The sequence below is a fragment of the Plasmodium yoelii genome (assembly GCF_900002385.2).
Source record: "Plasmodium yoelii strain 17X genome assembly, chromosome: 13".
NCBI classification, from domain to species: Eukaryota; Apicomplexa; class Aconoidasida; order Haemosporida; family Plasmodiidae; genus Plasmodium; species Plasmodium yoelii.
Window position 1 is genome coordinate 155,168 of NC_036185.2, and position 16,913 is coordinate 172,080.

A 16,913-nucleotide genomic window follows, 5' to 3' on the forward strand; every position below is an offset into this window, starting at 1 on the left:
ACTATTTTAAATGTAATATATTTTATACATTTCATAATTCATATATCCTTAAAACTATGGAGTTTAAAATGTAATGGCGACTAATATAATAGTATACCTTTATAGTAAATAAATTAATGGGTAGAAAACTATTTCTATAATTTAAATTTAAAACTTTAGCATAAAATGAAACTATATATAATCAAAAATTAAGATAATATACATATATCTATATTTATTTTTTTATTAATATGCATATTTTTATTGATTATTAAAAATGTTAGATGCATAAAATCCCTTTTGTAGATAACGTTGTATTGTCGATACTCGATCGATATTTTATGAATATATATTATTACAGTTCAGTTGGATAACACGATTTGAATCTAAATAAATATGACACAAATAATAAGTTTTACTAAATAAATATTTTCACAAAATATAGAAATGCATTATATATTATGATGTCCACAATTCAATATAACTCTTGATTAACAAGTCTTATATAATAAGCAATTATGATATAGGATAATATGAATTCATATATATTCAATATCTATATTAATATATACAATATAAATATTTTACTTTACCCATATTATATCTCTATAAACACTCAATTATATATGTTATAACTCATGAAAAAAATGTTACACAACCTCTTTCACATTAATGACTATGCTCCTTTGGGTGCTGCATATTGGGGCATATTTTGATATTAAACATACAAGTATAGTATATATATTTAATCACCATTTATAGATAAATAAATGATCACATTATAAACAGATTAATAAAAATATAACCCTAACCCAAAGCATAGATTTCATAGAACAAAACTATAACTTATAATACAGAACCCTGACCCAAAATATGAGTTCTCCAAAATGCAACTCTAAACCTCAGCATAGCTTATAATTTTATTAATAAGTGCGTTTAAATTATTCCATTTAAATTCATTCTTCCATAACTCCATTTATCATTCGGTTCAGGTGTTACTGAGGAAGGAAATAATTTATTATGATTTCCTTCCAATTCCATTCCATCTCCCCCAGTTTCTTATATTATGCATTGTTAATATTTAAATCAACGTTTTCTTTTAGGATCAAATCGATACTTTGGAATAATCTTTCTATATCTATTTCAATATTTGACCAATTGACCCATAAACCATTAACACAAAATTAACAATAAAATACAAAAATGCATAGTATAGTTCAATACATTTACCATTAAGTTATATTAACACGAAATCCAATTCTTATAGTTTGTCAAAATATATTACTTTACTCGTTCCTTTTCATACTCATTTTTTCTTACATATTTAGACTTAATATAAATATTAAAAAGTCCAACTTATTCTATACATATTTTTAATAATTTTTTTACTATATATATATTTAAAACAAATCTTTAAACTAATAAATATTATCAAATTATAAAAAATTAAGTAAAATACAAAATCCTAATCCCAATATGGGTCCCACAACATAAAAACTATATAAAAATTATGCAAAAACTGTACAAACACATAACATTATATTTAATTGGTTATATTATTTAATTATTCTTATAAACCACAAAATTATGGTCAAAATTACTTATTTCAAAATAGACAAATTCTTAAAATATATCAACCATTATTACTATTCATGGAATAATCACTGCTCTTCGAATCATATATTAATGGTCCATTCCTTCTTCATTTTTTTTAGTTTTTTCCTTAAATATAGTTTTTTAAATCGATTCCGAAATCCAGATAACGAATACTAATATAAAATGTTAAGAAACGTATGATTTGTTTATTAGTGTTTCTATATATATAATGAAAATATTTTTTTAATTTCTTATTATTACCTTATAATAAATTCCTATAAAAACTATTATTATACCAAAAATCAATAAAAGTATATAAAAATTGTTTTCTATCAAGAAAATTAATGATGAAAATCCATATATTGGCATATAAATCTTTGTTTTTATCGATGGCAAGGATGAACTATTGTTATTTTTCTTTTTTAAATTATCATAATCATTTGATAAAGTATATAAAACATATAATATTTTACGATATAAACCATTTTTAGTAATATTAGAATCACTGATAACTCCTTCATAGTTTTTAACAAACCCATTTGCAGCTTTCTCACATTGATCGCAATTTGGGACGTGTCCAGCATCGGTAACATGCATATTACATAATGATGTTAATGCATCATATAATTTAGATATAATGCTCTTATCCATACTTAAAAAATAATCATTTCTATCTATAAGATCCTTATAATTTTTATAAGCAGTAACACCTTCTATACCCTTTTTATAGCTCTCGACACTGTTTATATATTTATTATAAAATTCATTTATATTTTTTTCTCCATTTGTGGTTTTGTTTAACGTATAACTTAACCATATCATAATGTATTCAACAATATTGATGTTACTTTTTGCATTAGATTTAAAATTATCAGAATCTTTAAAGAATTCATCAAACAAAAATAAACATCCAGCATTAATTTTTCCGAGATTACTATCACAACTATCATTAGTACAATACTTATCGAAATTGCGTCCACTATTAAAATAATGGTTTCCTACTGTGTCCAAATGATCGGAAATCGAGGTCCTTACAGTATAGAGCAATTGACACTAAGAAAAAATTTAAAAACATTATTATAAATGTGCATTATTGAAAATTTTATTAAAGTTTAATGATATTTATATATAATACAATATCAAAAAATGTAAAGGAAAACATTATTAAAAAATCCATATACCATATACCTATCCATTGTGATGAGATTTTATTTTTGATTTATAAATTGAGTAAAAGCATGATGTTTTATATACACTGCATCAAATATGTGACGCAAATGTTTTAACCCAATATATAACAACTGTCTGTAGTTAAATATATTAAAAGTTTTTCAATAATTAATATAAAATAATATTATTACTAAAGAAATCCTGCATTCCTGGTTTATGATAATTAGCTAATTCACCTTAAATACAGGGTTGTTTAATACATTTTTTATAATATGTATATAAATTTATACATAAAATTATTATTCTTAATACCTTTCGGTATAATTCTATCACAAACTTATAGTGGCATTGTAATGAGTTTAAAATATATTTTCTTATATATATCCCTTAATAAAGAAAATAAACAATATCATATTTTTTGTTTTAATAAATGGCATCCAAAAACTAATATACTGCACAAATCGGAATAATTGAGAAATATATTATTGCTATAATCCTTAAAAGCATATAAATATTATTTAATAAGATTGATTAAATTTTTATATATTTGTTTCTTATAAAATATAATATATTTTCTCAAAAATTATAGTATTTTCAAATTAATTTATGTTACTTCTCTATGCAAATTATATAAATTGATATTATTTTTAATAAATATAGATAAATTAAAAAAAAATTTAATGCATTAAATAAATTTTTTTTATTCGTATATACTTCAACTTATATGTATACCTTATTGGGAAATTTATATTTTATTTTACGCATAATTTCCATTCTTTAAAACAATTATCATTGTACTCGTGTTTATTAATCTATTTATAAGCTTAAATACGTCTTTGAAAGCATATCGTTTTTAAAATAATACTTAGTAAATATATAACACATAAATAACTATTGATGGAATTTTAAAGTATAATAAAAAAATATTTGTAAATAGGTTGTTATGTTGCCCTTTAAGAGGAGAAAGATATATTTTCTCTTTTAATATATAAATTTATGTAAATATTCGCTAAATTTTATGGATTGTCCATTTTTATCTTATATATTCTACTACTATAGTTATCAGTGTTACGCATTCAAATAATTTGTTAAAAATCGTATATTTTATTAATTATATGGTAAAATAATGATAATATAAAACGCGTTAATATGGAATTTAACATGAATTGAGTCTTTAGCATTTTCTTTATTTATCCAGTTTTTTATAATATAAAGCCACATATCCCAAATTGGACCTTTAACAAATGTATAAAAATGATACCTTTATAATGTATTATGTGTCTTTTTGATAAAATTAATATTTAATTGTATAAAGTTCCCGCAATAAAACAACATTTCAATATTAATTATTGGTATTTTATTAGATTATATGTATAGTCATATAATAATAACACATTTTATCTATAACATTAAATTTTATTAATATACTTATGCTTTTTCAAATAACTACTTATAATATATTCCCAATTTATATATACCTCAAAACTATAAAGCTTAAAAATTAATAATAATTAATCGAATGTTATACCTTTATGACAAATAAATTAACGTATATAATGCAACTTCTATTAATACAAATGTAAAATACAAAAGAATAGTAGCTACAATTAAAACTTCAAAAAATCTTAGAAGCATAATAATATATATAGATAATGCTATATTGTCGATATATATCAACCTATACTTTATCACTATCTATTATATGTCCCTAATGTCCTTAATTAACAATAAAAATAACAATATATCCATATAATGCACACCAATATTCAAAATTATAACTTTTACTAAATAAAATCTTTCATCAAACAAACAAATGCATTGTATATTATAATCTCCATAATTCAATATAGCCCTGATTAACAAGTTTTATATAGCAGACAATTGTCATATATAACCAATATTTATATATCTAATATATTATTTTAATAATTTTAAATCTATATATTATACTTTATCAAAAAAATACTATCACCTATTTCATATTAATCACACTACCCCTTTTTTCCTTCTATATTTACACATCATCTCCAGATTAAACATACACAATCATAAATATATTTAATTATAAAAATTTAATCATAAATATATTTAATTATACAAATTTAGTCATAAATATATTTAATTATAAAAAATGTAATTACAATATCCCAGAACCATAAACATAACCTTGATCCATAATACATGAACACATCGGTATTAAGAATATTATAATTAAAAAACAAATTAATTACATTATATATTTCTTGATTTTACAACTTTATGTTTCATTATTTTATTTCATATTTTATTTGTATCTTTTTTAACTTTATACTTTGTTTTATCATTAAAAGGAAAAATATAATTTGTATTCATTTATAAAAAAAAAATGAGCGACAATATTACTACTTAAAATAATTTTTATAAAATTAACAATTTTGCTAGAAAATTGTTTAGTAAGATTTGTACTAAAAGTGATAAAAAAATCACAGATTGTTTGATTCTCATAATATAAATTTTATAATACTACTATTATGATGAGGTAATAAATATTGTTATTATAGTAGTATTAGTAGTATATAAAATTAATCGCATTCCTCAGATTAAATTAATTATTTTAATATTTAAAAATATAATACATGTTTTATATTAAAAAAAATATATATTTTTATGTTATTTTCCTACTTTTATATTTTTATTTTAAATGATTGGTTCGCTAGTAGGTAAAAACAACAGTTCTTTTCTATTATATATACATATAAGTAATATGCAATTCCATACGTAACGAGATGTTTTGTATATTTTAATTTTAGTCTATTATAAAAATATAAAACATATGTATTCATAATTCTATATCTTAAAAATATCATTTATATGATATAATTAAATTTATTTATTTTTAAATATTATGATATTGTGAATCATAACATTTTTGATATTCATTTTATGAAAAAATCTATTATTGATGTTGTTTTGTGCTGAATTAATTAAATAAAAAATATATTAAACTTATGAATCTGATAAAAGTATCAAAATTTCTCGTTTAAATAATAATTTGTTTTTTATACTTTATTAGAGAAAATTGTTTGCTTCAATTTTAATTATATTTGTTCTATTTTTCGAATTTTTAATTAAAAAAAATACAATATATATTTTAATATTTTGTTTGTAAACTTCAAAAATGAATAAATTTTATATTCAAATTTTGTTTTTTCTTTTAAGCATATCCCTATATGGGAATAATAAAGCTCTTGCAACTGAAGTTGCTCCAAAAACAGGTGCAAAACCCAAATCAATAAGATATACAAAACCCAAATCGATAAGATATACAAAACCCAAATCAAAAAAACATGAAAAACCCAAATCAAAAAAATCGTATCCTGCGTAAGAAAATACTAAAATATATATATATTTCATTATGAAAATATTAAATTTGTACGTCTTTTCAAAAATGTTATAAATACAATAACTTTATTTTTGTACACATTAAAAATATGTTCATTTTTAGCAACGACAATACAGAAGAAATATATGAACAAAACAAGCACCTATTACATCCCGATATCATGGAACATATAAATGCGCGCAATTTTATGAGAGATGCTTTAGTACAATTAGAATATCATGCTAATAGTAGAGCTTATTATAAATTATTTTGTAGAAATTATGATTATCATATGCTTTTTTATAAAAAAAAATTTCGAGGTCATACAAAAATTCAAAAAGTTGAATATATAATTGATGATCCGAATCAGGTATCAATTAACGAACAACATCAAAAGTTATAAACTAAATTGAAATTAAAAAATTATTATAATTTATATACATATATTTCTCTTGGCTTCCATTAGTATAATGAAATAATAAACGAGGTATGGGATCCAAATAGTGACAATTATTTTTATGCAGGCTCGGTTAAAAGTATACAAAACATAAATAATTACCCAAATTAACATAATATTGTTACTACATATTCGACATTTCGTGTTTTATTATACTATTTATTCTTTCCCATATCTTCAAACTCATCACATTTTAATTATATCTATGCTATTTTATAATATCTTTTTTAGGAAAAATTGTCCGAGTATACAATCGAAATTTAGTAATGATACAGCAACGTTGCAAACAATGGTCGTGGTCTCGTGAAAAATATTTTTATGCTATAGCTGCAAAATATAAAGTAAGCAAACCTTTCCTCTTCTATTTCGTTATAAATCATATTATTCACAATAATTTATGCAATATACTTTTATTAATTTTGTAGATATCAGAAAACAAAACTATATTTGTCATGGCTTCAGCAAATATAATTGATCACAACCGTAAAAATAACAAATATTTTGAAAATGAAATAGTAGAAAGTGCAAATATATTCCAAGCTGAAATTGATTCTGAAGATGATATTAGAAATGGAGAATTAAAAAAAATGTTTGTTAACTTAAGTGGATACATTTTTGAAAAAAGAAAGAACCATATTTATATCACCTATGTCGACTCTGTAAACGGTATACATATTTTAATAATTTATTTCAACAATTGTTAAAAAATATGGTTTTAAATAAGTGTACATATTTATAATGTATACTATAATTTGGAAAAAATTAAACATTTTATATAATCATCCATTTATCTTTTTTTTCTTAGAATGATGAACATGGTTCCATTTAACAAAAAAATATTATTGGAAAAGCTTTATACTACATTTTCCCTTATAAATAATCATATATTTTTCACCACCGTAATATTAGAGAATTTTTGTTAATAAAACGATTTATTTTCATGAATGGTATTTATTTAAATTACCATCATAACATATTTTTTTGTTTTATGATTGTTTTGTTCTTGTCTGTTATTTGTTATGTCTTTTAATAATATAATGCATCTATATGTATTAATTTTTTGAATAATACAAATAAAACTGTTATAACTTATGAAGATCTTTCATTTAATACTTATCACCCTTTTTTGTTTATAAACATAGACATCATATATATGCTAAAATTTGGGGGGGATATCCCATATATTTAAACGAGTTTTTATTTATGTATACTATCATGACATTTATTTTTATTTGTAAGTGATATTTGATCTTAATACCATTATTGTAATGAAATTAATAAGATGGTCAGAATGATTCAATACAAATGTTACATTATATGTAATAATTTTATATTGTTATTTAAAGCATATAATATCAATGTATTTTATGCAAATATATATACACATTATAATAAACTAACTAAAACATTGTTTGCTTTAAAAAACTATTTCATATTCATTCATATAAAAAATAAATATAACATAAATATAACATAAATATAAACAATATAACATAACAGTTTATTTATTTTCCTACCATTGTAACACCACATTGGGAAATTATACTATTAAATAAAACATAAATGGAGAATAAAAATAAGCAATTTCGTTAAATAAAAATATTCATAAAATGAACGTATTATGATATATATAATTCAATATAATCATGAGCCTTGATCCCTGAACCCTGAACCCTTAAAATCATAATGTTTTGTGTGCGCTATTTTTCTCACCTTGCAATGAGTTCATTTAAATAATTATATAAATTTACTTTTTATTTTTAAGTATTAATTTTTTATAAATTCCGTGGGCATTCTTTTCCTTCCATTTCAAATCTACATATATAACCTATTTTTACACTTTTTAAAATATTTTACTTATCAAATCCAAAATGAATAAAGGATATATTAAGATTGCTTTGGCACTTTTAAGTCTCGCAGGATATACGCAAAATGTAGCATTTGCAAGCGAACATGATGCAGATGTTACTATTAAGGCCAACCCCGCACGCAAAAAACTATTGTATGAAAATATCGAAAAACATATACATATTCGTCGAACCCCTCCATAATCATTAAATATTCTAAATCTCATTTATAAATTCATTTCTTTCTTTTTTTTACCCATTAAAATAATCTCACTTTCACCAATAATATTTCGAATCCAAGATTTGAGGAATTCCCAGAATTGGTATGTGAAGACATTGGTGAAGCTTTAGTAGCAATGAAGCATGCAATAGATGATTCAGAACTTTTAATAAAGCTTTCTGGGACTGGTATAGACGATTATTCGGCCTATTCTACAGAAGATGGAGACAAAACTATATATTCTAAGAAAATTGGAAATATGGATATTGGAAGATTTCATCTTACGATACCATCTGCCTCTAACGTATCAAATACCAAACAATATTTAACATATAAAAATAACTTCAAATTAAATAATCATTATTATACATATCCATATTTTTTTTTTCATTAGTACTCTAAAGTATTAAAGAAACTCTGGGATTTCAATAATAACAAAAAACCCTATAAAAAGTTTATTAATGGTACATAAAAAATAATCAATCAATTTAATATCTGCTTCTCACTATTTACGCATCTTTCAATTTTACTATTCTTTACCATTTTTATTAACATTTTCTTATATTCATAATATTTCATTTATATATCCAAAATAATCATTTTTTTAGGAAATCTTGCTCGTGTATACTCCAAATATTTAATTCTGCTTGAAAAATTTAACACAGATCTTAATTATACACCCCTCACAAAAAATTATGCTTTAGCCGCAAAAGTTAAAGTAAGGGAATTTTTTTCCATTATTCATATTATTATATATATTATACATTAATTTACACAATACATATATGTTTTGTATTCATTAATTTTGTAGAAATCAAATGACACAACTGTAATTCTTTGTCCTTCAAGAGCTCTAAATTATCTTGGTCAAATCGATGATGAAACTGATATGAAAGAAATGTTAGAAAATACACAATCAATCGAAACTGACATAGATCCTGAGGAAGCATTAACCAAATTGGGTACTAACATAGCCGGATTTGTAGTTAAAAAAGGGGACGATAACGTTCAAGTTACTTATATCAACGCTGTAAGCAATCTCAAAAAATAATCATTTTTTCTCATTTTAACATTTATCGAAAATCTACTTTATAATTCATATATTTTATGATATTCACACACAAAATATTGACATATTTTATTTATCAAATTTTTTCGTAGATTTATGACAGTAGTAATTCTACCGACTTTACCAACGATAAAAAAGAGAGAGGACTTGCATATACAAATATCCTAAGCTTAGCACAACGCATTTGATCTAGTAAACAACAATATAACTCTTTCAACACTTTAATATTGTAATCGATATTTTAATCAAATTAATTTATCTTTATATGTAATCCCTACTTAAATTACTATCGCAAAATTTTGGCCAATTTAAAAATTATTGTTTAGTATGTAATTTCCTCTTCCGTTTGAATTAAAATATATTCAATGTATTCAATTTTGTGATGAAATCAATGCTATAATTCAATTACATTTTCTCTATGATTGCCCCTTAATATTCGTTCGATCATTTTTTTTACGTTAAAAATTTATGTTTCGTACTTTATTATTGTCATAAAACTTGTTAGTAATTAATTCTATATCAATATACAAATATCATAAAATATATCGATCACCATCCTCAAATATAAAATACTTATCATTTACTTTATCCACTCAAATAATCAATATAATATGAATATAACTTAAATATGTATCCATATTTTTTTTATCCATTTTTAATTATAATGTAAACAATCTATTAAAACACATTTTATTATAATTTTATACCTTCACATATAAGACATATTCTATTTAAGGTACGAATCATATATTAAATTCAAATAACTCTCCCATCAAATAAATCAAATGTCTTTATATTGTGGTATGTATACATCAATCGAACCATATAATCCGATTAACACTTCTTATATAATAATAAATTATGATACAGTTAATAAGACCTCTTAAATATATTTACCACGAATTTAACAATCAAATATAAAAAGTCCATAGTTCAACATATTTAACATTAAGTTATATTAACATGAAATTCAATTCTTATAATTTATCAAAATATATTTCTTTATTGCTCCTTTTCATCCCTATTTTTTCTTACATATTTAGACTTAATTTAAATCTTAAAAACTCCAACTTATCCTATACATATTTTTAATAACTTATTTTCTATATATATTTAAAACAATTCCTTAAACTAATAAATATTATAAAATCATTCAAAATTAAATCCAATATAATACTTAGCTCTAACCCCAATATGGGTTCCACAACATAAAAACTATATAAAAATTGTGCAAAAATTACTTCCTAATAGACAGTTTCCTAAAATATATAAATCATTATTATTATTCCTAAATTGTCAATTTCTTCGAATCATATATTAATGATTCATTCTCTTCTTTATATTTTTTAGCTTTTCTCTTAAATGTTGTTTTTGAGCTCTTTTCCGTAATATAAATAACGAACACTAATATAAAATGTTAAGAAGTGTACGATTTTTTTGTTAACGTTTGCATATATTTAATGAAAATAATTTTTAAATTTCTTATTATTTACCTTATAAAAAATTCCCAAAAAGATTGTTATTGCACTGAATATTGATAAAGCTAGAATTAATTTTTTTACTATCGAAAAGCTTGATGATGTAACATCAGAACTTTGTACAGAATCATGTTCAGAATGACCTTCAGAAATTTGTACGTCATGTTGTGTTGTTTTTATCGATGGAAGGGATGGAAAATCCATACAAATATCATTATGTTCCTCTTTAAAATTATCATAATCAGTTGATAAAGTAGACCATGCTTGAATATATAAAGTGTTTCTAGTAGCACTAGAATTTTCATTAAGTTCATTAAATTTGTCAACAATGTTATTTGCATATTTCAAATAATTCGTGCATTCTAGATTTTTAACATTAAGTTCATCATAAATTTTACATAATAATTTAAATGCATCATAAAATTTAGATATATCTTTAATATCAATATTCGAAAAATCCATATTTTTAAATATGGCATCCTTAAAATTAATATATCCCGTTTTTCCTTTTAATTTATTACAACCATTATCACCATTTGTACAATTAGTATAATGCGTATTATTTTCTATATGTTTAGTGTAAAAATCATTTAGGTTGTTGATTTCCCCATCATTCTTTAGGTTTAACATATAATTTAACCATATCATAATGTATATAATAAACGATTTAACATGTTCATTACTTAAATCATCAATCCCTTTAGAAATATTTTCATTGAGCAACCATAAGCATGCAGCATTTATTTTATCGATCTCAGTCTCACATGTATTTCCTGTAACTCCATTAGTGCAGTAATACTTAATATTCTCATTTTGATTAAAATCGACTGATGCATAGCTTTCTAATTCATCGGGTAAGCTTTTTTTTAACTCATCAAACTTTTCACACTAAAAAAACATTTAAAAAAGTATAATAAAAATATATGTTAATGAAATTTATAGATTATATAATATCGACAAATACAAGGAAAAGCAAATTTTATTAAAAAATGCAGATACCATTTCATAATCCATTGTGATTTTATTTTGTTTATAATATGTAAATTATGTAACATAATATTGTTTTATATATTTTACGCTTAATAAATGACAAAATAATTGAAGTCTAATATAAAATCGTTTGTGTTTAAATAAATTCCTATCATTTTTAATATTAATTTAAAGGTAATTTAGAACAATATAATAGTTTTATCGAACTTAAATTCCCATAAATTAAGGTTATTTTGTGCATTATAGGTTATATGTATATAAGTTTACACATAAAATTACTATCCTTAATAAAACCCATATGAACATTATTATAAAAATTAACATTGTAATGAATTAAAAATATATCTTCTTATACATATCCTTTAATATCGAAGATAAACAACGTCATATCTTTTGTTTTAATAAATGGTGTCTCAAAGTTAATATACTGAAAAAATCGAAACAATTAAGAAATCCATTATTACTATAATGTTTAAAAGTATATAAATAGTCATTTTTTAAAATATATTAAATATTTACATTATTGTTTCTTATAATATATAATATAGTTTTTTCTAAAATTATAGTATCTTCAAATTAAGTTACATGCTCCATTTTCTATGAAAATTACATAAATTTATATTGTTTTTAATGAATAAAGATAAATTCATAATCCATTTTAATGAGTCCAATAACTTGATTTTTATTCCTACATATTCCAATTTAGAAATATACCTTATTGGCTAATTTTATTATATATTTTCCCATCTTTTCCATTCTTTAAAACAACAATTAGTACTGAACCCGTATTTATAAGCTTAAATAAGTCTTTGAATCTATATTATTTTTAAAATAATACATAGTAAATGTTAAACATTTATTATGCCTTTCTATTAATATTAAATATTAATACACAAATAAGTATTGATGGGAGTTTTAAAGTATAATAGAAAACGATGTTTAATTAGGTTGTTATATTATCCTTTAAGAGGAGAGAGATAAGATATATTGGCTCTTTTAATATATATATTTAGATAAATATTCGTTAAATGTTCTGCACTGTTCATTATTATCTTATATATTTTATTGTTATTGTTATCATTGGATATACATTCAGATAATTTGTTAAAAATTCTATATTTTATTAATTTTACGATAAAACAATGTTATTTAAGATTAAAAAATGATGATTCATTAAACAATGATAATATAATATGTGTTATTAAAATGGCATTTGAGATTAATTAGTCTTTAACATTTTCTCCATTGCCAATATTTTTAAAATATAAAACTACAAATCCCAAATTGGATCTTTAACAAAATATATAACATTGATACGTTTATAATGTATTATTCTGTGTCTTTTCGATAAAATTCATATATAATTATATGAAGATTTTACAATATAACAATATTTCAATATTAGTTATTGGTAGAGTATTTTATTAGATGTATAGTCATATAATAATAACGCTATTCTATCTATCAAATTATAACATTATATTTTATTAATATTATTATATTTTTCAAATAACTACTTATAGCATATTTCTTATTTATTTATACCTCAACTATAATGTTTAAAATTAATAGTAATTAATCTATTACTATACCTTATGATAAATAAATTAAAGCGTACAAATCAACTTCTATTAATACAAGAAGATAATATCAACTACAATTACAACTTCAAAAAATGTTAGGAGCATAATAATATTTTATAGACAATGTTATATTGTTCAACCTCGATCAATATACCATACGTCTATATTTTATGATTATCTATTATATATTAGTAGTGTGTTTAATTAACATGAAGGTGTATTATAATGTAGACAATTGTTCCAAATGAATCGAATTATACTCTGATATATAATATTATTATACTATTCGGTTATTAAAATATAATTTAAATTCAAATAAATATGATACAAATAATAAGTTTTACCAAATAAAAAACATGTGGTGTTATACATAATTTGATATAACCATAGATTAAACAAATTTATATAATAGACAAATATGATATAGCATAATATGAATTCACATATAATCAATATCTATATTAATATATACAATATAGACATTTTTTTTAATTATATTAAATCAGAATGAACACTTATTATACTTTATGAAAAAATGTAATGTGACCCTTTTCATATTAATGGAAGTACCCTTTGCGGTTGCATATTTGGACTTCTCATTATTAAACATACAGAATGAAACATATTTAATTAGTATTCAAATTATAAAAAATTAAATGCAATATAATACTTAACCCTAAACATGGGTTCCACAACATAAAAACTATATAACAATTATGAAAAAAATTACTTCGAAATAAACAGTTTCTTAAAATATATAAACCATTATTACTATTCCTGAAATAGTCATTACTCTTCGAATCATATGTCAATTAACCATTTTCTTCTTAATGATTTTAGCTTTCTTCTTAAACGTTTTTTAACTTTTTTCCGAAATCCAAATAACGAATACTAATAAAATTTTAAAAAACGTATAATTTTGTAATGTTTGGATATATATAATGAAAATATTTAAATGTAATATTTTTTAATTCCTTATTATTTACCTTATAAGAAATTCCCAAAAAAATTGATAATGCAACAAATATAATTGCAATTTTAATTAGTGTATTTTTTGTTACTGAACTTTGTGGACAAGCTACAAGTGATGGGACATAACCACACTTAACACTATTATATTTCTCTTTAAATTTATCATAATCATTTGATAAACTATACCATAATCGTGAATAAGAACTTCCTTTATTAATATCCAAAGTATTTTTAACTTTTTCACATTTTTCAAAAAATTCTCCAGCATTTTCTAAACATGACATGCATTGGTTATTTGCATCAACTTCAATATACATTTTACATAATGATTTAAATGGATCATAAAAATTAGATATATCTTTAATATTCATATTCATCGATTTTATTTTATTTTCTATAACAGCATTATTAATCTTATCACCATCAGTTATATGCTCTTTATATTTACTATTTGTTTTTATATTTTGATTATAAAAATCGTATAATTTGGTCGTTCCATTTTGTGTTTTTTGATTTAGTTTATAACATAACCATAAAATAGCATATTCAGCAAGTTTATCACTCTCTAATTTTTCATGATTATCAATACCCTCAAACAATTTTAGTAATGCTAAAAAACCAGAACAAACTCTTTTTTCATCAGTATCACAGTTACTATCAGGGCAATAATAATCAAAATGACTAATAGAATTATATCCTTTCGAGTTCTTCGGATCATCAACATAATTATCAATCGCACTAATTATATCACACTACGAATATATTTTACGAATTAAACAAAAAATGTATTAATATAAATGTTACCAAAATTAAAATTAATATAATTTATAGGAATGCAACATACGAATAATATAAGAAAAAATATATATACCACTCTATAAGACATAATGAAATTCTGTTATAATTTGGAGATTATGCGGGGTGATGTTGTTTATATATATTGAATAGAATATATGGTATATTTACTCAAGATATTTACATATCAATTATCTTTCGTTGAACATATTATTATTTTTAACTTCATGTAAAATAATAATATATTAATATTACTAAAATATTATACTCATTTTATGGCACTTAGCTAAATAACCTTAAATAGAAGGTTGCTTATACACTTTTGCCATATATATGATGCATTTTATACAAAAAAACTATTCTTACTAACATTTGGTATAACTATATTATAAAAATGGATATACTTTTATAATGAATCTAAAAAATGTATACTTATGCACATGCTTTAATACAGAACATAAACAACGTCCTAAAACATAGATACTGCACACATATAAAAAATTAAGAAAGCTATTATTAGAATCCTTAAAGTATATAAATAGTAATTTTTTAAATATATTAAATTTGTATATACTTGTTTCTTATAATATATATTATAGTTTTTTCTAAAATAATAGCATTCTCAAATTCAGTTACATGCTCCGTTTTCTGTGCATATTATATAAATTTATATTATTTGTATTTAATATAGATAAATTAAAAAAATAATTTTAATGCGTTAAATAACTTGATTTTTATTCCTAAATATCCCAATTTAGATGTATTCTCTGTTGGGTAATTTTATTATATATTTTCCCATCTTTTCCATTCTTTAAAACAACAATCAGCACTGAACCCGTATTTATAAGCCTAAATAAGCCTTTGAATGTAGATTTATTTTAAAATAATACTTAGTAAATATTAAATATATAACATATAAATACCTACTGATGAAATTTTAAAGTATAATAGAAAACTATATATATTAGGTTTTTATATTACCCTTTAGTAGGAGAGAGATAAGATATATTAGCTCTTAATATATAAATTTATGTAAATATTCGTACATTTTATGGATTGTCCATTTTTATCTTATATATTATATTTTTATAGTTATTAATGCATATACATTCAAATAATTTATTAAAAATTCTATATTTTATTAATTCTATGATAACATACTGTTGTTTGTAATTTAATACGATTCACCAAATAATGATAATATAATATGTGTTAATATGGAACAATAAAAAGGCATTTAACGTTAATTAGTCTTTAACCTTTTCTCCATTCCTCATATTTTTATAATATAAAACCATATACCCCAAAGTGGATCTTTAACAAAATATATAACATTGATACCTTTATAATGCATTATTATGTCTTTTCGATAATATTAATGTTTAATTATATGAAG

At 21.6% G+C, this 16,913-nt stretch overlaps 5 protein-coding genes across 5 annotated transcripts; 2 read left to right on the plus strand and 3 right to left on the minus strand.

The window, feature by feature from the left end:
• Positions 1-1,655: 1,655 nt before the first annotated feature.
• Positions 1,656-2,771, minus strand: PY17X_1300293 (PIR protein; the record flags this gene model as incomplete). Its single annotated transcript, XM_022957302.2, has 3 exons — positions 1,656-1,748; positions 1,837-2,628; positions 2,757-2,771. The coding sequence occupies 3 exons, from the start codon at positions 2,769-2,771 to the stop codon at positions 1,656-1,658; spliced, it is 900 nt and encodes a 299-aa protein (XP_022811082.2).
• A 3,131-nt stretch (positions 2,772-5,902) lies between these two features.
• PY17X_1300301 (fam-a protein) lies at positions 5,903-7,392 on the plus strand (the record flags this gene model as incomplete). The annotated part of the gene is made up of 6 exons (XM_034637662.1): positions 5,903-6,105; positions 6,230-6,476; positions 6,573-6,642; positions 6,795-6,904; positions 6,989-7,222; positions 7,369-7,392. The coding sequence occupies 6 exons, from the start codon at positions 5,903-5,905 to the stop codon at positions 7,390-7,392; spliced, it is 888 nt and encodes a 295-aa protein (XP_034493601.1).
• A 1,042-nt stretch (positions 7,393-8,434) lies between these two features.
• Positions 8,435-9,887, plus strand: PY17X_1300307 (fam-a protein; the record flags this gene model as incomplete). Its single annotated transcript, XM_034637663.1, has 6 exons — positions 8,435-8,565; positions 8,712-8,934; positions 9,025-9,094; positions 9,239-9,348; positions 9,442-9,660; positions 9,792-9,887. 6 exons carry the CDS (start codon positions 8,435-8,437, stop codon positions 9,885-9,887), a joined length of 849 nt encoding a protein of 282 aa, XP_034493602.1.
• Positions 9,888-11,016: 1,129 nt separating this feature from the next.
• On the minus strand, positions 11,017-12,191 carry PY17X_1300315 (PIR protein; the record flags this gene model as incomplete). Its single annotated transcript, XM_022957516.1, has 3 exons — positions 11,017-11,103; positions 11,193-12,065; positions 12,177-12,191. 3 exons carry the CDS (start codon positions 12,189-12,191, stop codon positions 11,017-11,019), a joined length of 975 nt encoding a protein of 324 aa, XP_022811113.1.
• Positions 12,192-14,551: 2,360 nt separating this feature from the next.
• PY17X_1300321 (PIR protein) lies at positions 14,552-15,608 on the minus strand (the record flags this gene model as incomplete). The annotated part of the gene is made up of 3 exons (XM_022957511.1): positions 14,552-14,641; positions 14,737-15,474; positions 15,594-15,608. The coding sequence occupies 3 exons, from the start codon at positions 15,606-15,608 to the stop codon at positions 14,552-14,554; spliced, it is 843 nt and encodes a 280-aa protein (XP_022811112.1).
• Positions 15,609-16,913: the final 1,305 nt, after the last annotated feature.